Here is a 24,147-nt window from a genome sequence, read left to right on the forward strand (position 1 = left end):
TCTCTACCAAATTACTCAGACAATTTCTGGTCTAAACATTTGAAATTTTACATAAAGGGTATTCAGAGATAGGGCAAGCTTTTTAATCGGTTTGGATCGAAAATTTTTAGTTACCAATATATAAATGTATGTATGTACATTTGCATGTCTACCTAAAACTTTCGACAGAGGCGACAGATTTTACCAAGATCAATATCGTTTTAGAGTTCAACCTTTCATACGACAAATATCGAAAAATTGGCTAAAAACCTTAATATCTTCACCTTCAACTAGGCATTTTTCTACAGGGGGTTTCGCTTTTTTCGCCAATATTTTTTAAAGTCATCCTCTCCTTTCGATTATCTAGCCTTAATTTAAACCTACGTCATTTCTGGTTTAGCATTAGTCATAACAGCAAAGACGTCAGGTTTGTTTTTTTTTACCGTTCTTTTCCTCCTTCACGGTACGGGTTCAAGCCTGCCTTCCTACTACCATTTTTTTTTTTTTTTTTTTTTTTTGCTCAACATATACATCCAAACACCTGGGTAACGCTCGGCTGAAATGCTAGTCTATATATCTATAAAAGTGAAAGTGCCTGTCTGTCTGTCTCTGTACATTTCCCTACACAATAACTCTGTCAAGTTTTAGTCTACAAACTCGAAATTTGATATACAGGGTACTGAGATTTGGGAAAATCTATGTAATCGGTTTTCGGCCAGAAATTTGTCTGTTAAGGGGTCAAAGTTCAACGATTTGACCTTTGAGAACTCTACCAAACTCCTCTGACAATTTTGTGTCTAAACACTTGAAATTTTAGATATAGGTTCCTTGGACATGGATCTAACTTAATACCTTGATTTGAGCCCCAAACAAGAAATGTTAAGGGATTAAATAAGGGGTCAAAGTTAAAAAAACATTTGACCTTTGCAGTCTCTACCAAATTACTCAGACAATTTCTGGTCTAAACGTTTGAAATTTTACATAAAGGGTATTCAGAGATAGGGAAAGCTTTTTAATCGGTTTGGATCGAAAATTTTTAGTTACCAATATATAAATGTATATATGTTTGCATGTCTGCCTAAAACTTTCGACAGAGGTGACAGATTTTACCAAGATCAGTATCGTTTTTAGTTACACCTGTCAGACGACAAATATCGAAAAATTGGCTAAAAACATTAATATCTTCACCTTCAACTAGGCACTTTTTTACAGGGGGGGGGGGGTCGATTTTTTTCACCGATATTTTTCAAAGTCATCCTCTTCTTTCGATTATCTAGCCTTAATTTTAACCTACGTCACTTCCGGTTTGGCAGTGGTTGTAACAGCAAAGACGTCAGGGTTTTTTTCCCCCGTTCTTTTCCTCCATTGCGGTACGGATTCGAGCCTACCACTTTTTTTAATTTTTTTTTTTTGCTCAACATACACATCCAAACACCCAGGTTGAAATGCTAGTATTCTATATTGTATAAAAAATTTCATCTTGTTAATGTCCTCAAAAAATAGTTTCATTCAAATCCTGTCGATTCGATCATAACCAAACTTTTTTATTTTTTTTTCTCAGCTATTACAAGCAGTTTTTGTTTAATTGTGGGTGATATTATTAATTATTTTTTTATAACAAGTTCGCAGTAAAAATTATTATTATCTAAAAATAACAAGCTAAAAAGTATGATTTGCTGACTGATGCCTTTGTCATATTTTTGAATGAAAGGTAATGAAGCAACTTTAGTAAAAGCATTAATCACAATTTTTGGTTCACCAACTTAGTCAGATTTGGACCTTAGAAATCACCCTTGTCTATTCGTCCATTCATTCCCAAAATTCTCAATAACTACTCATTACATTTTTCTGAAATTTTGCATGAAGTTACACCGGAGGAAATGTAACATTGTTGGAATTTTGATAAAAATTCTGGTTGCATCCCCAGGGTTTCAAAAGGAGTCAAAATGGACAAAAATAGCACTTTTGGGGACACAGAATCTTATTTGACAATTAGATTTTACTGAAAATTACCCAAAAGCAAGACCATATGAATATACATCTGGAAACGTTATATTTGACCCTGGAAAAATTGTGGGGCTTGAGCCTCAGGGTGTTTAAGTGGTGAAAAATACCTTTTTGGGCTAATTTTAATTTTTCTCTTAAAATTCATATTTATGTCTAAATAGGGGTTTTAAATGATACCAAATTAAAAAAAAACTAAGGTGTTGTTTGTCATGAAACTGTGTCATTTGGCTGTTTTTAGCCCAATGTTTTACATCAAGCTAGGGTGAAATATGTAACAGTTCTACAACTGATTTTGGCTAACTGTACAAGGGAAGTAACTCTTGTAGACTCGATTTTACAACTATTGATTATATATTTGTAGATTGAACTTTAATACATGGAATTGGTTGTATGCTCATGTACTGCAAGTCTACCCCACTAGAGAATTTTTTAAATCTTTCTCACCGATGAGCTGAACAACTTATTTTTGTTTGGTGATTTCAATTTGAATCAGCTTCTTGCAAACAATGTGGCAATAATAGAAGCCCTTAATGGATCTCAACAATTTCTTCAGCATTCAAATTACACCACTCAAACTGAAGGTGGTATATTGGACTTAATTCTTGATACAGAACTTTCTTCTTCACCAGCACTGTGATCACTTTGTTTTGTACTTTAATGTGTGATTATTTTATGGCTGTTTTGATTCATTTACTTCATATTGATAAAATAACAAAAAAATAACATGTGACCCCCCCCCCAAAAAAAAATTAACATCTAGAATTAAAAAAAAAAATCAATAAATTTTTTAAACTTTATACAGAAACAATACCTTGTTGTGACTATTCAAAAACTTGACAAAGGGATCAGTCAAGGCACCATATAGTTTCTGGCTTGTTTTATCTTACAAGTAGTGAAATAAAATCTCCAGAAAATCGCTAGATTTTTAACTTTTCCATCTGAAATTTTCAAGACCCACTAGATCAGAAAAATAAAATCTCCAGAAAATTGATAGATTTTTAACTTTGACATCTGAAATTTTCAAAAACGGCTGAATCAAAAACAAAAATCTCCAAAAAAGAAAAACACAAGATTTTAATTTTTTACTTTACAAAAAAATATCATGAATATACAAAATATACTGTGTTTACTTTCTCTATAGTTTTGGGATTATATTGAAGCAAAATTTTATCAGCTAGTTTTCTGTTTTTTGTAGAATGGTAACATTTGTTTTGCCAGAAAAAAAAAATATCAACAGTGTTTGCTGAAAATTAATTCAAATATATTACAAATTAAACATCACAACAATGGCAAATCTAAATGTTTAATATTGCCGAAGAAATTCTCCACAAATATCAGAAAAATTAATAATTGTAAAAATTTCATTGTACAAATATTAATTTTTCTGATATTTGTGGAGTTCTTAAAGAGAAATCCTTAAAAAGCAAGCAATAAATGTATATGTGATTAATTGATACATTTTAGAACCGTTCTGAAAAGGGGGTTAGGAAGCTAGGTAAAAGTGGCACCAGTAAAAATGGCACAAGTGTATGAATGAGGAAAATAGCACAAGATGGAAATTTTGCAAGTTTGGAGAAAATATATAAAGAGAAAGCATTTAAGAAGTTTGACAAATTAAAAAAAAAAACAAAGTATATCTATGTTTAAAAATAGATGAAGACCCTTAGCTATCCTTTCCAAAAATGAGATTCTGCCTTTTTAGACAATTACGTGTGACCACCCTGAAAAAATATTTCAGAATTTAAAGTAGAGGATCAGGTTTTCCAATAAATTTATATAGAAATGATCCTTCATGTCTTGGTCATTCTAACTTTTTTGAACACGTAATTAATGTTTTATCTCTGTCTAACCCTAAGTTCAACAGGCAAATCATAAAACCACATGAAATCACCTTTAAAAGTAAAGCACACACAATTTATCTCTCATAGAAAAAATGGTTATTAGTCTTGAGTCCTAAACTGTTACAAAGGCCTGGAAATGAGGAAGTTACTTTACATTAAATTGGGCAGCACTTTTCATGCCCACAAGCATTCACAATTGAATCTATTTTTGTCTGCTCTGCTCTGAATATTTAAAAAAAATAAGTTATCCAGCTAAGCAGAAGAGAAACTTATCTCGCCTTTGGTAATATGTATTTGTTATTATTTGTTCTTTATTTTTGGCCACTTTTTCGAATCACTGTGGATTGAAAAACAAATCCGAATTGACATGTTCTTATTTACTTGCCTCCCCACAAAGGTATAGTCAGATAAAGGTCAAATCTTTATGTATAGAAGGCACTTTAAAAAAATGAGTTGCCTGCTTACTAGTTTGTAACCTTATATTGAAAACCAATTGCATGTATTTAAGTTCAATCTACGAATATATAATCAATATTTGTAAAATTGAGTCTACAAGAGTTACTTCTCTGATACGGTTAGCCAAAATCAGTCGTAGAACTGTTACCTATTTTGCTCATTTAAACATGTAAAACATTGGGCTAAAACAGCCAAATGATACCCTTCATGACAAACAATACTTTAATTTTTTTTTAATTTGGTACCATTTAAAACCGCTATTTAGTATAAATTTTAGGAGAAAAATTTAAATTAGCCCCTTAAATAACCTGGGGCTCAAGCCCCAGATTTTTCCCAGGGTCAAATATTACATTTCCAGATGTACATTCACATGATCTTGCTTTTGGGTAATTTTCAGTAAAATGTAATGGCTATTTTTACCCCATTTGATCGCCTGGGGATGCAACCAGAATTTTTATCAAAATTCCAACAATGTTACACTTCCTCCCTTTGGTAGTTGTAACTTCATGTAAAATTTCAGAAAAATATAATGAGAATTTTGAGAACGGACGAATGTGAATTCTAACGTCCAAATCCGACTAAGTCAGTGGACCAATTAGTATATTGGTTTATTACGTATATATGTTTGCATGTCTGCCTAAAACTTTCGACAAAGACAACAAATTTTCACAAGATCAGTATCGTTTTGAACCTCGACCCTTCAGACAACAACTATCGAAAAATTGGCCCAAAACATTAATTCCTTCACCCTCAACTGGGCACTTTTCTACAGGGAGAGGTTGCTTTTTTCACCGATATTTTCGAAAGTCGTCCCCTCTTTTTGATTAACTAGCCTTAATTTTAACCCTCGTCACTTCTGGTTTGGGAATAGATGCAACAGCAAACAAGTCACATTTTTTTGTGTTTTTTTTTTTTTCACATTCTTTTCTCCTTCACAGTACGGCTCGAACCTGCCTGCTACCACTTTTTTTTTTTTTTCTCAACACACACCTCCAAACACCCGGGCAACGCTGGGCATCCAGGCTAGTATAATATAAATACTAAAATGGGCCCGTTTTATTTTTAACACAATATTATTAGTCGTATATAAAGTTTATTCATTTATTTTACAGTTTAAAGGTCAATATTTTTGACATTTGTATTTATAAGAAATTTAAGTGTAGGGAAAAATAAATGTTTAAAAATTTATAATCTTTAAGTAATTAAAAATTTAGTATTGAAATTCAATTAAAAAATTTTAAAAAATATTTCATGGAGAATTTTGTCATTATTTGAAGTAAAAATTAATATGGATCACAATTATTACATGAAAACGACTTTGTTTTTCTTTTTGTTGTTGATTTTAAGTACATTTTCAATATAATAGATAAGTTATAATATCATGCTTCATAACTATTTGGTTTAAAAAATCTCCATACATTATTGATTTCTTATTAGAAAACTGTTTATATATTATTGATTTCTTATTAAAAAATATTTATGCATTATTGATTTCTTATTAAAAATATTTATGCATTATTGATTTCTTATTAAAAAATATTTATGCATTATTGATTTCTTATTAAAAATATTTATGCATTATTGATTTCTTATTAAATGTTTATGCATTATTGATTTCTTATTAAAAAAAATTTATGCATTATTGATTTCTTATTAAAAAATATTTATGCATTATTGATTTCTTATTAAAAATATTTATGCATTATTGATTTCTTATTAAATGTTTATGCATTATTGATTTCTTATTAAAAATGTTTATACGTTATTGATTTCTTATTAAAAAATGTTTATGCATTATTGATTTTTTTAAAAATGTTTATGCATTATTGATTTCTTATTAAAAATATTTATGCATTATTGATTTCTTATTAAAAATGTTTATACGTTATTGATTTCTTATTAAAAAATGTTTATACGTTATTGATTTCTTATTAAAAAATGTTTATACGTTATTGATTTCTTATTAAAAAATGTTTATGCATTATTGATATTAAAAATATTTATGCATTATTGATTTCTTATTAAAAATGTTTATACGTTATTGATTTCTTATTAAAAAATGTTTATGCATTATTGATTTTTTTAAAAATGTTTATGCATTATTGATTTCTTATTAAAAATATTTATGCATTATTGATTTCTTATTAAAAATGTTTATACGTTATTGATTTCTTATTAAAAAATGTTTATACGTTATTGATTTCTTATTAAAAATGTTTATACGTTATTGATTTCTTATTAAAAAATGTTTATGCATTATTGATATTAAAAATATTTATGCATTATTGATTTTTTTAAAAATATTTATGCATTATTGATTTCTTATTAAAAATATTTATGCATTATTGATTTCTTATTAAAAAATGTTTATGCATTATTGATTTCTTATTAAAAAAAATTTATGCATTATTGATATTAAAAATATTTATGCATTATTGATTTTTTTAAAAATATTTATGCATTATTGATTTCTTATTAAAAAATGTTTATGCATTATTGATTTCTTATTAAAAAATGTTTATGCATTATTGATTTCTTATTAAAAAAAATTTATGCATTATTGATTTCTTATTAAAAAAAATTTATGCATTATTGATATTAAAAATATTTATGCATTATTGATTTCTTATTAAAAAAAATTTATGCATTATTGATTTCTTATTAAAAAATGTTTATGCATTATTGATTTCTTATTAAAAAATGTTTATGCATTATTGATTTCTTATTAAAAAAAATTTATGCATTATTGATTTCTTATTAAAAAAAATTTATGCATTATTGATATTAAAAATATTTATGCATTATTGATTTCTTATTAAAAAATGTTTATGCATTATTGATTTCTTATTAAAAAATGTTTATGCATTATTGATTTCTTATTAAAAAATGTTTATGCATTATTGATTTCTTATTAAAAAAAATTTATGCATTATTGATTTCTTATTAAAAAAAATTTATGCATTATTGATATTAAAAATATTTATGCATTATTGATTTCTTATTAAAAATGTTTATACGTTATTGATTTCTTATTAAAAAATGTTTATGCATTATTGATTTTTTTAAAAATGTTTATACATGCATTATTGATTTCTTATGAAAAAATTAAATGCATTTTAAAAATAAGTTTGAAAGGATTTTCATTAAATATGATGGGAAGTGGTGAAACCAAGGTATGATTTAATATGATGGGCATTCTAAATCTATTTTTTTATTTTGCCTGAATGGATCAGAATGGGATTGCAAATAGCATTGTTATAATGACTGAACTTATGCATTTCATGGCAAGAAATTTTTTTATTTTTAAAAATTTGAATTAGATCAAAACAAATGGGAACATTCATAGACTAGAAGATTGCAAAATAAAATTTTGAAAGCAAAGTAATCAATTCTATTGTGTCTATAATAATTACAGAATCCTCTTTTTTTGTTTATTATTGAACATTTAATATTTTAAAACTCAATGTTTAATAATTGAAAAGAAAAATTTGGAAAAAATATTGAAAAAATGTTTTTTTTTTTTTTTTAATTAAACACTGAAATTGAAATCTTTTTTTTTTTTCATTTTCTTCTTTAAATTATATTTTCTGAATTCTTTCCATTTGCTAAACGTTCTTTCCATTTGTTGAAACGTTCTTTCCATTTGTTGAAACGTTCGTTGGCCAAAATGTCGAGACCTTAATGTCATGGATTCAGCAATACTATAAACACACTTACATCATTTAGACGTATGATAGAAATGTCCTATATATTTACATCAGTTAAAAAAAAAATAGTTTAAGGAAACTTAATATTTAATGAAACCACCCCATAATCTATGTATAAAAAATAGCAATTGAACAATGAACCATTTCACATAAGCATTGTGTTAAATAGCCCCCCCAAAAGTTGATACGCCATGCAAAAGACAAGCTAAATGTGTTTGTTGATAGATTACAAAATCGATTAAACATGATTTTAATGTGTTTCAAAGCTATAAACTTATATAAAATTTATTAGAATTATTTTGCATAAAAAACATAGATCACGATTATGAACATAAAATACTGACCACTAAAAATCTGATGATACAATTATTTGATGGTCGATATGGATAGCTTACTTAGGTCTTATACAATCAACAAGAGGATGATAAACTTTGATATTTTTAGAATGAAACATCATTGATCTTCAGAAATTTGGAGTACAAGCATAATTTTGTTTTGTGATAGTAACAGTAGAACTCCTAACGATATCCAATGAATCTAATGGAAAGAGAAATCAATCATTGGCCAACAAATATTAGAATGTAATAAGAAAATGCCTATCAATATTATTTATACCAGCAAATAAAACAAATTATTTCAGGAACATACATATGATTAATTGAACATAAGTTGTTATTTGGTAAGAAATTCTGAGTTAATTCCAATTTCAACATAAATAAATCTGATAGGATTTGAACTATGTATTTAGGGTGCAGTTGTAGTCAAAGAGGAGAGGATCTCATGTTTAGCCTTCTGCTAAATTCTGTTAAACTGATTTAACTGATGACCTAAGCTTCATGAAAATACCTGCTGCCTTATAGGTTTTGTCTAGGAAATGGCAAAGGCTAGACCCACTACTTACAACTGTAGGTTGGTGATAGGAAGAACATCCAACTGTAAAAGTTGGGTTTATATAAGAACTAGCGGGGGTACCCAGCGTTGCCTGGGTGTTTGGAGGTGTGTGTGCTCTTAAATAAAAAAGAAACCGAGGCGGGGGGTAGGATCGAACCCGAAGCCCTGAGGCGAAGTTTGAAAATAAAATGTGAAAAAAACATGAACCGTTCGGCCAGCCAGAATGAGTTACTGAAAGATGTTTGAATTTATTTAAGAACCAAATTGACAGGTGCCCGCACGGAAGTCATAGAGCGTTACGACAACGACAACAGCAATAGCTATTCAGCAAATGAGGTCAATGACCAGGTTTGTTTGTTATAAGCGAAGTAAAGAAAGAACACATAAAAACAAACGTTAAAACTTAAGGGGGGGTAATCAAAACATAAAAAAAAAAAAAAAAACTAACGTAAGGCAAACGAACGATGTTAAATGTAAAAATCGAAAAAACAAAACAGAAAAACGAACGTTAAAAAAAAAAACACGTGAAAAATGGCTTAAATAAGCCTGTTTCGATATTAAAATTTAAAAAATCGGTGGGTACCTGGGTGTTTTTGGGTGTGTGATCGGGGGTGAATAAGCGAAGTAAAAAAAAAAAAAAAAAAAAAAAACGAACGTTACATGAAAAATGGCTTAAATAACACTGGTTCAATATTTAAATTTAAAAAATCAAAAAAAAAAAAAAAAAAAAGAAGACGTCTCTCACACCACGATTCGAACCCAAAACTTTAGATAATGAACCAATGTGCTAACCAACTGTACATGAAATTTAGTCCGTTCTTCAAAGAAAGTAAATCAGGTCATGACGTCATCTGACGCATGCGTAGAACTGGTCGTCGTCACGAGGGGACGGTTTTTGTTGTGTTTGTCGAAAGTTTTTAGCGGACACACATACAAACATACATACATACACACATTTTCGTTTTTATATATATAGATGATAAGCAGCAACCAATCAACAAGCTGCAGGATAATTAAAAAAAAAAAAAGGCACAATGATGCTTACGGAAGTAGGCTAACCAGATTATCATACAGAAAAATCCACAGAATAATTTTAGACTTGCATCTCTAAATATCGGTTTAATGACAGAATGAGCTGATGAAGTAGTGATGACCATACCTCATAGGATGATCAATAATTGTTTTCTTTAGGAAACTAGATTGCGAGATGTTTATCTCAAAGGGTAAGAAGTTAATATACAACTTTTTTTCTTTTTTTTTTGGTCTGGCAACAAAATACAGCGGTATCTCCTGGCAGAGAAATGATTGGATGATCAACATACAACGCATTACTGATGGAATCTTTCCGATCAAATTGATACTGGGTGTGTAGTTTATGTATGCTCCCCAAATTGACCTTAGTGATATTACAAAGGACTCATTGCATGAAAAATCTCAGAGGTCTCTTCAAAAATACCAGGCATTTTGTGGTAATTGGAATGGTCATATAGGCAAAGTTCCGTTTGGCTATGCAGAGGTCTTTAACCATCAGAACGACTGAAGGGGGAGAATAGTGGAGTATACAATGGCTAATACATGAAAGTTACAATCATCTGATCTCATAGAGTGAACGCACATTGATTATTACATCCTGCCAAGGAGGGGGAATCTTACATTAATAAATAACATCAAAGTCATCTCTGACAAGGAACATGTAACCCAACACAGGTTTCTTGCTTGTGATTTCAAAGTAATCCTGATGTTTGCAACAAATTCCATCCTAAAATCAGATCCTGGATACTCAAGATCAAAATGTGTAGCACAAATTCAAAGATGATTTCAGTGAATGCCTGAGGTATTACCAAGTTACGAATTTAGAGAAATGCTGGCAAAGATCATAAAATAATGCATACCTTTTTGTTTGTTTTGTTTTATCAACTATTAATAAAAGATTAAAATGGCTCGCTTGTTTTCAAAGAAGCCAGAATATATTTCAGCGATGATGTCATTTTTCAGCTCGTTTAATGACATATTATGAAGGTCACAGTCTTACATACTCATTATGAATAGATATATTAAACCATAGGCACATTAGTAGTATTAGTAGTAGTATTGATTCTGCTATTTTGATAATTAAGGCTTTATTGTAACCTTTGGCTTGTCACTTAGTTAATACTCTTTTTAGTAAAGCTTTGCAGAAAGAGCACACAAGTTTTTAAAAAATATCACTGGATTAGAAATATTGTTAACACAGATTGTACAAAATGTTTCCAGAATAAAAAAAACTTTGAAAGGTGTAACTCCCGTCTCCTTACCAAATTGTTTTTTTAATTTTATTCCATTCAAAATTTTTGACTTTTCATAAGCGTATTTGTACCAAGATTTTCATTTTATTAGATCTGTAAAATTCTTTAGATGCAACTGTAGACTGCAAATATAATATTCCCATGACACTTCCTCCTTCAGAAGAAGCTGGTTCCATCTAAGATAAATGCGGCTTGCGCATGTGCGCACACTGTCAGTCGAAGGGCAGAAGTTTGTAGAAGGATCATTTTAAAGTATTGTAATTTATTATTTAAACATATCGCTATGATTAATTTATAGCTTTTTCTTTCAGATTATTAAAGCATCATTCATATTTTTCTGCAATATTCTTATCCATGTTGACCTTAAAACGACCTTGCGTTAACATCATGATAATGCTCATCCTCATACAGCACTACTGACCAAAATTCTCCATCATGTATATTCACCTTACTTAGTTCCATTGAATTATCACTAATTTTAAACCATTTAGATGGCCTTAGTTTTACATCAAGATGAGGTGGATTCATATTTCACATAAAAACAAAGAATTTTACATGTGAAGCATTTAAAGATGCAATCAAGTTAGAAAGAGCAACAATAACAATAGTTATGAATAAAGGTTTTTTAAAAAAAATAGTTTTTTATTTTCAAGATTAAATTTTAACTTTTGCACCAATTTGATAGCAACATTCATTTTGAGGAAATGTACGGCACTCTCTTATTCCAATGAGTCAAGATACTCATCTAGCTTAAGCATTTAAAATCGGTTACCTACTTTTAATAGCATTAGTTTTGTTCTGTTTATATTATTATTGTCAATGTAATTTACAGATTATTGACATTCTGTTAAGTACTTAACTTGATTGTTGCTAAAGATGTGCTTTCACTAATATGACAGTAATAGAAATGAGATATCTGCGTCACTCATTTCAGTTAACGATCACATTAATATATTAATAGTCAATAATGTACATAATAGAATGTCACGAGTCTGTGCAATTGCATGAGCATTCATAAAAGGAAAAGTAAAGCCATAACATTAATAAAGATGCATTCAGTTAGAAAGTTGAATGAAAAATATGATGTTAAAATATGAAAGTATTAAGTTAAACTAGATACTTAGTAATACTATTTATCTTAATTGAAAAAAAATTAATGTATAGTTAATGTCTGTTCGTCATAATTTTGATAAAAAACATTGTTTTCTAACTTTAATCATACTTGTTCATAACATATGTAAACAAAAACAACCAACATCAGCTTAAGTACTAATAAAAATGTAATATTTGCATATAAAAATCGTTTAAAAGTTTTGATAAAAATGATCAAGCTGCAAAAAACAAAAAAACTTCAATTATAATTTTTAATGTGAACATATGAATACAAAATATTTTTGAAGAAAAAAAAAAAACAAACACCGAATTGAAATTATTGGAAAAAAGATAGATTTAATTAAAACAACCTGAAATAAATTTGAATTGTATATCTTCCTGCTTTTATCCAACCTAATGTAAAAAATACCAGGTATTAAAAATTTTTAACTTTTTGGGGGCCACTTATACTAGTATTTGTATGATCCTTGATTTTGAGTATTTTTCAATTTATGAAAAAAAGAGGGGGGCACTTTTAAATTCAATAATGAACTTGTTTCATGAAACGGCTAATAACAATGAACTTGGAATAGCTTATTCGATGACAAAAAACATCCTTGTAAACAGAAATAATTTTGATTTTCATATGAATCCGGAATGTCTCTTTTTGGTAAGCTGGATTTTTTCTAACATTAAAAACAGAATTTCCTAAAAAAACAATACAATATGTCTATTGTTAATGTTGAAATTGTGATATTAGATTTGAACCTCATCGCATTTTTGACAAGTTCCTAAGATTCGTATGCCATAGATCAATGCGACTCTTCTAAATGAAATTGAATACAATCGCACTAACACTGGTTATCACTAAAGTTAAGCAATGCTAAGCCTGGCCAGTACAAGATGAGTGATCATTTGGGTCTACCAATACGTTGTATGTAGGTGGAAGGTAAGGTCAGTCTTCCTGCTTCCTAATGTGTGTAGTGGTGGTGTGCACACACATTAACAGCAATATGAAAAAAATCATAGTTTACCAAACTCCCATCATCTCTAATGATGAAAACTTGATCACAATAAAATTGTTCTTAAACCTTTAAAAAGCATGCAAATCTGGTACCATTTACCAATGGTGTTTTTATAGGTCTTAAAAAATGAAAATATTTCTTAATTATTTTTTATTTTCATTTTATGATTATTTTATTTTTTATTTTTTTTACAGCACATTTCCTTTGGCTGAACGACTGTTTGCCAGTCATGGAGACCTTTCTCTCTTACAAGTGTTATGGCATCCAGGAAGTGCTGAAGATAGTCATATTGCATTCCTCACATCTGACAACATCATCAGGTAAGAGAACTTGGTCTTTTTTATTTTTTGTTTACTATTTATTCACCCCAAACAAGGCACAGTCTAACGGTCATAAGGGACTACTATTTGAAACCAGATTTTTTGAGATACTATGTTGGGAGTTGGGCAGCGAGATGTCTGTTCACATTACTTTTAAATTTCTGCATGTCAGTACAGTCGGCAAGCAGGGGTCTTGGAGGGTATTTCAAAGTCTAGCAGTTCGTTGGAAGGATGAGATTTTGCTGCTTGGCTGGTTTGTCCCAAGTATTTACGGCGAGGAGGTACTAGTGCTTTGAGTTCATCCGAGCTGTTAAAGTACAGGCGCAAGGATACCACATTTCAGCAATGGGACAGAGGTTAGAGTTTGGCCGACAGAGCAGGACGTATTAGGTTGGTGACTCTCTTTTGAACTTTATCCAGGAGCGAGAGACTAGTGGCAGATGCACCAACAGTATTCCGTGTATAGATATGTACAGAAAGAGGATATTCTCAGGTTAATCATATTCTATTTATGGACTTGCTTGCAAGCAAGAATAACATTTCTATTGTATTCTAAAATAAATTCTCTAGTTAGAATGAATTGAAGAATTCCCTAGTTTTGATAAACTTTTGAGACTGACTTTCACCCAAGATCTAAAAATGAATATTTATATTCAATCCATTGCTAAAGTTGCAGGAAAAAATAGTTGGATCATTCTACTGCACTAGAAAATATTTGATTCCTTATTTAATTCTCTAGCTATATAAGAATCAAATACTTATGAAAATGGAATACTGTTGCCATTGTCTGTAGAGGTTCTGCTCAGAAAACTCTCTCTTACATTGACAAAGTATATTGTCAACTTCGAAATCTAGTGGTGAATTATCTCTGAAGTCTTTTTCTCACAGAAGAGATATTGTTAGTCTTTCTTTACTTGAATATTTTCTTATGAAAATTGCCCGACTGAGTTTTAATCTTTAGTTCCTCTTTTTAAAATATTTACAGCAACAACTTATCTATCATCACCGTAAAAAACTTTCTTTGCTTCCTTCATCTACCTTGAAGTAGTATTTTTCTTTTAACTCCTTTCATTAAGTGGCTTCATGCCTTGTCTGAAGCGATGTCTATATATATAAAAAAAGGAATTTCCATGAACAATTTCTTTCCTATATCTGAAACTCATTATCCCATGATTACTTCCTAGAGGACTACACTATGATTGCCTTTAAATCTAATGTCAATGCACACTTGTTATAAACTGCGCTTATGTGTCATTTTATTCATTCCAATTATTTTCAATCCTCTCATAATATTCTTCATCATTCAACTGACAATATATACATTTTATTTATTTTCGAGTGGCTTTTTGTCTTGATAAGTGATGACTTTTATTGGTAAGAACAAACAAAACAAAAAACATGTAAGATTCCATATCTTAACCATAAATAAAATTTAGCCCAGAATGAGTGAGAGTTAAATGGTGGATTTGCATTTTTTTTTTTTTTATTATTTTTTTTTTTAAGTTGCAAAAAAAAAAAAAAAATTCTGGATTTGCAAATGATTTTTAATTCCATTTTTTTTTTTTTTTTTTGTCTGAAAACTGATTATTTGCGCATATTGTGACTTGTTTCATCAATTAAAAAGCAAAAAGCAATATCGAATAATTAAAAAATCAAATACAAATTGTAACTTAAGATCTGTTTTATTAAAAAATATGTATATTCATCCTCCTCACAGACTTTCTAGTCTTTTTATATGTAAAAATATTTGAAATAATAACTTGAAATTTTTGTTTTGTTTGTGTTTCCTTATATCCTATTTTCATTTTTTTTTAAATGTTATAGTTTTCTATTGAGGTCAATCGTTTAATGTTTCAAAACTGCAGCAAATGGAAACATGTTTTTGAATGCATAAAAAATATTAATGTCGTTTGAGAAGTGTAAAAATGAAAAAAAGAAAAATTGTTTCAACAATTTTTCTTGGAAATTTGGTAGTATGAATCGTTTGGATTCCAATAATGATTGGCTGTTGAAGAAATCATTCTGAATCTTTCAAACACCTTAACAATTGTAACATATTGCCAGATGATGCAAGCTTTAGAAATCATGAATAACATGGCAAACAGAATTTGTATTATCTTGAGTGTTTTTCTCACAATGTTTTGGCCAGTGTAATCCTCCACATGGCATAACAGATAAAGTACTAAATAAAATTTCATTCTAAGTGATTGCTCAAAGGCAGCATGCATACTGTAGATTTATCTGACATAAGTCCAGTAAAAATAGACAAAAGTATACAGAAGCTAGAAATAATTATAAGTCTGAAATAGCTGCAGCTAAGACAAGACATGCCAAAACCACCAAAATCGTATACAGTTGCAGAACTTGGAAACTCGAGATTTTCGGAAAATTTATGATAATTTAGTAACAGACGGTTAACAATTTCCTCACTATCTAACTACCTTGAGGTTATTTGTATGGCAACCAAGAAGGTTAACCTGCTTGCTTGATAGTTCATCTCCAACTTCACTCTGGACCCAGCAAACCACTCTGTCTCAGATTTTTTTTTTTTTTTTTTTTGTGGACAGAAGCCACACTTAGTGATCTGAAATCACCCCTTCCCAAGTTTGTGATATAAAAGACCTAGGCACCTCAAAGGCTGACTTTATCTTATCCCAGCTACATAATTAGCTCCACTGAGGTTACCCCAATTCTCTCCAACTCCTTACAGAATCTTGCTTTCCTGACTGCTGGAAAATTGTTTCTGTGGCAACAGTTTACAAGTATTGTGGCGAAAGAATTGACCCATTAACCTCTTCCTTCTCTTCACCAAAATATGAGTTCTTCATTAATCAAGCATTAGTCCACCTCCTCACAGATACTAAACTTCTTTCTGACCAGCAGTATGGATTTAGGCAGGCCTGTTCTACTGCAGATATCCTAACCATAATCTCTAAACGTATATACTGCTCACTGGATAAAGCAGGGCAGGCAAGAGCAGTAACCGTAGATATAACTAAGGCTTTGATAGGGTATGACATGATGGTCTTATCATGAAAATCAAATTATATAGCATTACTGGATGAATACTTAATTAAATCCTTCTTAAATAAAAGAAAAATCGAAGTTGTCTTCAGTGGTCATACGTCAAAACAATATGATATAAATGTGGGTGTGCCTCAGGGGTCGATCCTTGAACCTTTATTATTTCTGATACTCATAAATGACCTCCCTAATAAAATTGTCTCCGAGATGGGTATATTTGCTGATGACACCATGCTCTATAACAGATACGAGGGGAAAACGAATGAACACATCTAAGGAAATGGCTGAAACCTTAGAAAAACATCTCCAGTGGAATCGGGACATAAATGGACGGTAACATTCAATGCTGTCAAGACTAAGTTCAGAAAAGAGTTGCCAACCTGTCCTGTACTATCAACCAAACTCCAACCGCTGACAAAATTTTACATCTTTTTGCTCCCAACATAAATACTCCCGACTAACTCAACAAGCAGCAAAATCCCACCTCTACACTGTAGAGATCTCTAGATGCCGGAAAGTCTTCTACTCAAATAGTCTCTTCCCTGGAACTACTAAACTTTGGAATTTCTGCCCTGGTCCCTGCCTCCTTAATTGTACTGACATCCAGAAGTTCAAGTGTAATGTAAACAGACCTCTTGCTACTCAACTCCCTACATAATAATTGTTCCAAATAGAAGCCCCTTATGTGGCACTGTGCATTTATGTGGCACTGGGGCATTTGGTGAAAAGGCAGTAAATTAAAAAAAAAAAAAAGAAAAAAAAGACAAGTGAAACGTTACTGGTGATTATTGATTCAGTGTAGACGATATTAAGAATACAATTACAAATTACTGAAGACTACTACTCGGTCATGGCTGACGGAATGAGATTATGCTTTCCCTGTGGATTAAATAAAAGGTTCTGTTTGAAATTCCAGGCAGATTCCCAAGTTCAACAAGATACACCTAAAGAAGGTTGGAGATTACATCCTCCGAAATGTTGTGAGAATAACATTGAAGATGATGACAGTAGTTTAAATAATAGAATTGATACAGATCAGCAGAAGTCCATGTCAGTCTTGGGGAGGGGGAAGTCAATTAAAACGCTTAACCTTCTTAATAATGTTTCTAAAGTAAAAAAAAAAAAAAAAAACAAAAAAAAAACATTTATCTGAAAGTTTGGCTTGACATTTTTGTGAAAGTTTGGCAGAATAATATCAAGTAAAATCATGCAATCAATGTAGAGATGCTGTCAGAAACAGGACAGTTGAACTTGTAATTGAGGGGCAAATAGACTTGCTTTGATGCATTGAGAAAAGAATCTCGCTTCTTACACACATTAACTGACAGTGGGCGGCCTTATGTCACTTCGGTAGATAAAAATTTCGGCGGGGAAGGGGGGTTCTTACCAAGTTTATCTATGGTGAATCTTTCCTTATTAATTTTTTTTTCTTCATTCTGATCTTACACGTTTGGATAATCACTTTTTTAGAAACTTAAGTGATACAGAGAAAATTCACCTAGCAAATGGATTGAAAAAAGAATTAAAAATTTTATGCATTCTTGCATCTGTATCAGAAGCTTTGTCTGTCAGTCAGCCAGTCACACTTCTGTTTAAAATAGCTATTTTCCATTGCTAAATGCACAGATTGAATGGAGGCATACTAACTGTACTTAAACTCAAAATGTAAGGGGGATAACATATTTTTACTTATTAAAAATGAGAATTATTATCTCCCTTACATTTTGAGCTTTTTAGATCATTATTTAAAACTGTGTTCATTGTAATTGTCTTCTTAGCCAGATTAATTATTTTGGGAAAGAAACTGAAGCAAATTATTTTTTAGTATAAAGAATATTCTGCAAGGATAAAAAAGAAAGATATGGCTACTTAAAATCAAATATTAATTCATCAGATGTATAGCTATCTAGGTTTAACTTGAAAAATCCGACACAATAACTTTATATAGTAGATGTGCCCAAGCATATTCATAAGAGGCTCTGTCAGTCAGTCTTTCACACATGTTTAAAATAACTTTTATCACAAAACATTCGGGTTCAATAGATACATCTTAAGAATATTCATTCTTGATCTTTTTTTGTTGTTTTTCTATTTCAAACTTGTTTAATTGTTTCTAACACAATTGAAACTCTAAACAAACTGAATAATCTCATGATCTGCCCACCTCTCCAACCTTGCCACCTAAAAAGTAACTGATTGACATCTGCTCATTGTTTAGTTGACCAAACTGGAATATTTCCATTAAAATCATCACTAACCATCAGTTGTCAGGCTCATGACACCAACATCCATTTTATGTCTTATTTCATAGAAAATGAAAAATATTTATGATTGTTTCGTTTGTGTGGATGTGTGTGATAAATCTAATAGGAAGCATTCATGTGATTCTCGAAGAAACATTCACATGACTGAATTATGCCAATTATAAAACTGGTCAAATATATCTCCTGTCCTTTCACAGGGCCTCCACCTCCTCTCTCTCCAACCACTTTGGAGATGTGTGCGTGGGGATACAGTTTGTACTCTTCCTTTGAAATTTAAAAGTATAGTTTGTAATAAATGACCCTCACTTTTTGTTATCATAATTCTAGACATACAAAGAAAAGTTATAAAACTAATGAAAAAAATAAAAGCTCCAAGGAAATGCTGGAAAAATCATTCAAAGAAAATCCCGGATTATTTTTATTTATATTTACCAAATTTATATTTACCAAATTGTTGTGAATGTAACAAGGATTAGATTAGTAGTTTGAATAATTCAGATTACCAATTTATACATCAGAAAAATATCAAAACATGTCTTATGATGTTGCATTTGTAAATCTAAAAATTTTAATGACAATTTCTTATCCTAATAAAGAAATGTTATCAACTATTAAAATTTTTTAACAAATTTTATATATATATATATATATATATATATATATATACACACATTGTTTGTTTGTTTAAATATCCTTCATTTCTGTAACAGCCAAACTACCATTTGTACTCATACGGCTTCAGTCCTGGATATAACCTTAAACTATATCCGATGGTGAGGCCCCAGCTTGTGGGCTTTGGGGAGTGTGGAGCTACCCCTTAATTGCCATTGCTTCCAGGTCCACTCCGGTGTGGTAGTACCTGTTAGGGTCCCAACTATGGATTAAATAGAAACCCACTTGAACAAAAAAGCAAATATATTCTATTAAAACCTTTTTCTTCAAAATCACTGGATTCAGCATAAAATAAACTGAAAAGTGTTGATATGCCATAAAACAGAAACAACCAAACCAATCATACGGCTTCAAAATTGTCAGATCAAATCTAACTTCCTAATCACATAATACAATATATCATATTTTTCTTTTTATAGTACTAACCAATATAAGCAAGCAGGGGAAGCATATTTTGCTTTGTTGAAAAAATAGATGCAATATGTAGTTATAGCAAAATAAATTGTTTTGAATTATTAAAATAATAAACAAACCCTATTGATAATGTTTATCTACTTATTTAAAAAAAAAAATTATTGCTTATGGTTGAATTCATATTTTGTAAACTTGATATAAATCATAAAGTTATGACTTCATACTCAACATATAATTATTTTAAGGTAATATTTTAGGCTTTATTCATAAGGAAGTTCTGATAGGTAGAATATCAAACTGGAGAATTTGATAATGCAATATTCTTCATTTGTAAAAGTAAAAATCTGATATTCTAAACAAGACAAATTCCACGTATTTATTACTTTTAAAAAAATTGTGACAGACGGACCAAATCTCTCTAAGATTGGTATATATATAAAAAAAATCCAAAATTATTTAACTAATTTCATTCTATGAAATTCAACATGAATATGTATTTTACACTTAATGTGTGAGTGAAATAATAAGTAAAAATATTCAAGCAAATTCCATATTGTACTTATTTTTTTATTTATTTTTTTACAGGATTCATATTTTATTATATATATTTTTTTTTTTTCTTTGACAGGATTCATAATATCTATGAGCCTGACAAGATGATACAAGTAATTTCTCTGGGCCAAATTGATAGTAGAAGTATGTCATCAATGCATCCTTCCCTCTATTCTGTTTTTGGAGATAGAGCTGTGAGCTTTGACTTTGGAACACCTGTTAATGTACCATCAAAACTGAAGTCTGCAAGAAATAAAAATACACTAGCATGGCCAATTTTTGTTCTACAGGGAAATGGTGAAATATTGATGTTCTATACTGACATCATGTCCAAGTAAGTTTTTTTCTCTCTCATTTATTGTTTTTTTTTTTTTTTTTTGCTTTGTTTTTTTTTTTTTTTTTTTTTTACAATTTTTACTTTTGTTTTATTGCTATGAAAGTTCCCATCCAAAAGAATTTTTTTTACAGCAAAGCATAAAATTTTTGACTTTATTTTACATAAAAATCAGTACTCAAACTATACTGAAATGATATTATTTAGAAACCCGTTCTTAACATGAAATAGTGAGGAGGGGAGCTTTTTAACCATTCTGTATTTTTACTTAACAATTTAATAAAGAAATGATTAAAAATTGAAGTTAACTTGAAAATCCTATGTGAAAAAAATAGCACGGTTTTTATTCTGCATAAGTACAAAAAATATGATGACTTGAATATCACTCGTTTTAAACACAAATCATTGTTCATCACTAAATTTTAGATTGTAACACAGTTGGACTGTTCTTCATTCTCCAGTGCTTTCACTTTGTTGATGGAATCTGCAAATTATATGTTTCTGGTTACATCTTCCTATCTCTGTCATTGCAAATGTCTTTTACTTCTTCATAACAACAACTCTTGTAAACATTAATAAAAATCATCACAAACACATTTGAACATCTGTTTCATTTTTTTTTTTTTTTATAGTATCTATGTATATATATATATATAAGATCCCTCTTTTTTTCTGTATCGTATCTATCTATCTATCTATCTATCTATATATATATATATATATATATATATATATATAAGATCCCCTACCTGTTTTTCATGAGAAGCAATTATAAAAAAAAACAAAATAACTGCTCTGTCTCCTAAGTTACTGAAAAGGGAATAATTTTCCCTGTGCATTCCCCTCATGTTCCAATTCTGGTCTCTAGTATTAATGCCTAAATATTTACCAAAACAGCACTCACCCTAGACTGCTTGAACCGGCTTCCTTCAAGAAAGGAAGTTTCATGAGAATATCAAATTCACAAGCTGTCCCTAGTCGCTTGTATATTTCTGTCAGGAGAAATGACAACAATTCATTTTTACAGTTCTTGAATAGAGGTTTCAACATCCTCCTGCATACAGCATTTGGTACTCCCAAATGGTCACCCATCTGGTACTGACCATGTTCAGTGTTGCTTAACTGTGATGATCCGATGAGAACTGGTATGTCGACATAATTATTCAGAGGTACTAGCTCTCACTTGATTTCGAATTTGAAAATTTCACCCCACTTTTAACTTTATATGGAAATTTATTATTTGAACCCTATGTTAACATTCCCACATCTAAACATTGCAACAACATTGCTTCTAGTCATCTGGTGTACATGTTTTGGTTGCCATTATTATTGTTTCAGATGTTGTGTTATCTAACAATGTTCAATCTTGTCTACTGTACTTAGAAACTTCCTATGAACTACAAGCTGAACTTGTGACTTTACCTATGATTGTTGGCAGAAGGTTGCAAGTGTAGCAATCATCATAATAGAAGAGTGCTGTTTCACTTCTTTGTTTTACAGCACAATGAATTCTTGTAAGGCTATTTGAAGTGAACTATACCTATTGTATGTACATAATTGAACATGTGTTGCTATTTTACACTAAATTGAAAGAGATTATAATCATAAAAGGGTATTTATGTGTAATGCATAATGACAGAATCAGTTATTCAATAGTAACCAATACATAATTCCTAATCTTAAAAATTTCAATAAAGAAGCGATTTTAATTTTATTAGAATGTATCTCTTGCAAGCACAAATATAATTATTCTATCAAATATATACAGAACTAGAAGAATACCCATCCCTGGACGGGTAAAATGAATCACCAGAACAGTTTACACCATTTTATGTCTCCTTATGATGACTAAAATCAAGATATAATGCTACTAAACCTTATCTCTAGAAAGAACAATAATAGTAGTTCTATTGCAATAATAATAATAATTGGTAGTTTACTTCAAGCATTATTTAATGTGTATATAAGAAGAAAATTAAGTTTATAGAAAGCAGAACAATGCAAACGTGTGACTCAAACTGATGCAACTTTAGATATAATGATGGAACCAGCTATGCAGTTTCATTTTTATTGATCCAATTCATGTATACATATGCTCTTTTTTTTTTAATACAATATTTTACATGTAGGGTGTTTTTACTTGCATCAGGTGGTCAGGTGATGTGTCCATGATGCTATATTTTGAGATATCGTCCCTTCATTAGGTGTCTGTTCAACTTTCAAACATGCATGGCAGGTTCACAGAAATTGGAAATTATCTGTTTCAGATGTATAATTTATTATCAGGCATGTGTTGTTATTCAATATAATTTGCATTTTTTTTATATTGATATTTAGCTTAATTATTTTGTACTATTAATTTGTCTTTATTCATTTATTTTATTTATTTGTTTTTTCTTTTTCTGTGGTTCTCTTAAAAAGAACCATTATACCGATTTTGATAAAATTCAGTACATGGTTTTAATTCTAGAAAGTGTCTAAAATTTAAGGCTTAAACTTAAGAGATCTTAAAACAACATTGGAATTCATTACATCTTTTTTTAATTGGGGTCTAATGACTATGGATCAAATTCACTGCAAATCTAAAAGATTGAATTCTTAAATTGGAGGTTGTGTCTCATATTATGTCTCTCTTAAAATCCAATAAAATTCACTCCAAATCAACAGAAATTCAGGGAATACCATGATCATATACTTAGTGTTAACGTTTTACAAAAATTAAAGTTATCTCAATTTTCACAAAGAGATTCTAACCTCTTTGCGTAAATTAAACTAAATATAGCCCACATTATGATTCCTTACAACTAACAGTTCGATTTCAAAATTCATAACGATCAATTAATTAGTTTATGTATGACTACTATACATACAAATATATTAATGTACTTTATGGAGATAGAAATGAGGGCTCTAGTCAATCAAGTGGGACTGGAATTGATGTAATTGTTTGGGATTTTCTTTCAATTCATCTATAACAATAGAAAGTTTTCAGTTATCCTACTGAAAGAAACCATCACCACAAAGAAACTTGATGAACATAAAGTGGTTGTGACTATCACAAGATCTGTTTATGTCACACCTGTCAAGATGGTTTCTAATTTCACTTCTGATCCATAGAAACTCTAACAGAACACACCCGACACCCGTGACAAAGCCACTACCAGTTTACCTGACACCGTGCTGACAGGTTGCATCTGTGTGGTCTCAACCACACGCAAACTTATGAAACCTAGAAACATGACTCTTTACACTAGGTGACACCAAGAGTCATCTTTTTGCAATTC

General features: G+C 30.1%; 1 protein-coding gene across 2 annotated transcripts in view; it reads left to right on the forward strand.

The window, feature by feature from the left end:
- LOC145280053 (nucleoporin 88-like) overlaps positions 1-24,147 on the forward strand; it is a 910,024-nt gene that overhangs the window by 340,383 nt on the left and 545,494 nt on the right. For both annotated transcript variants that reach the window (XM_080131737.1, XM_080131747.1), the window contains exons 3-4: positions 13,478-13,603; positions 20,606-20,863. In XM_080131737.1, coding sequence (XP_079987863.1) covers positions 13,478-13,603; positions 20,606-20,863 — 384 coding nt within the window. The remainder of the gene's footprint in view (positions 1-13,477; positions 13,604-20,605; positions 20,864-24,147) is intronic.

This window comes from Euprymna scolopes, chromosome 1, assembly GCF_053919585.1.
Source record: "Euprymna scolopes isolate OS-2025 chromosome 1, ASM5391958v1, whole genome shotgun sequence".
NCBI lineage: Eukaryota > Metazoa > Mollusca > Cephalopoda > Sepiida > Sepiolidae > Euprymna > Euprymna scolopes.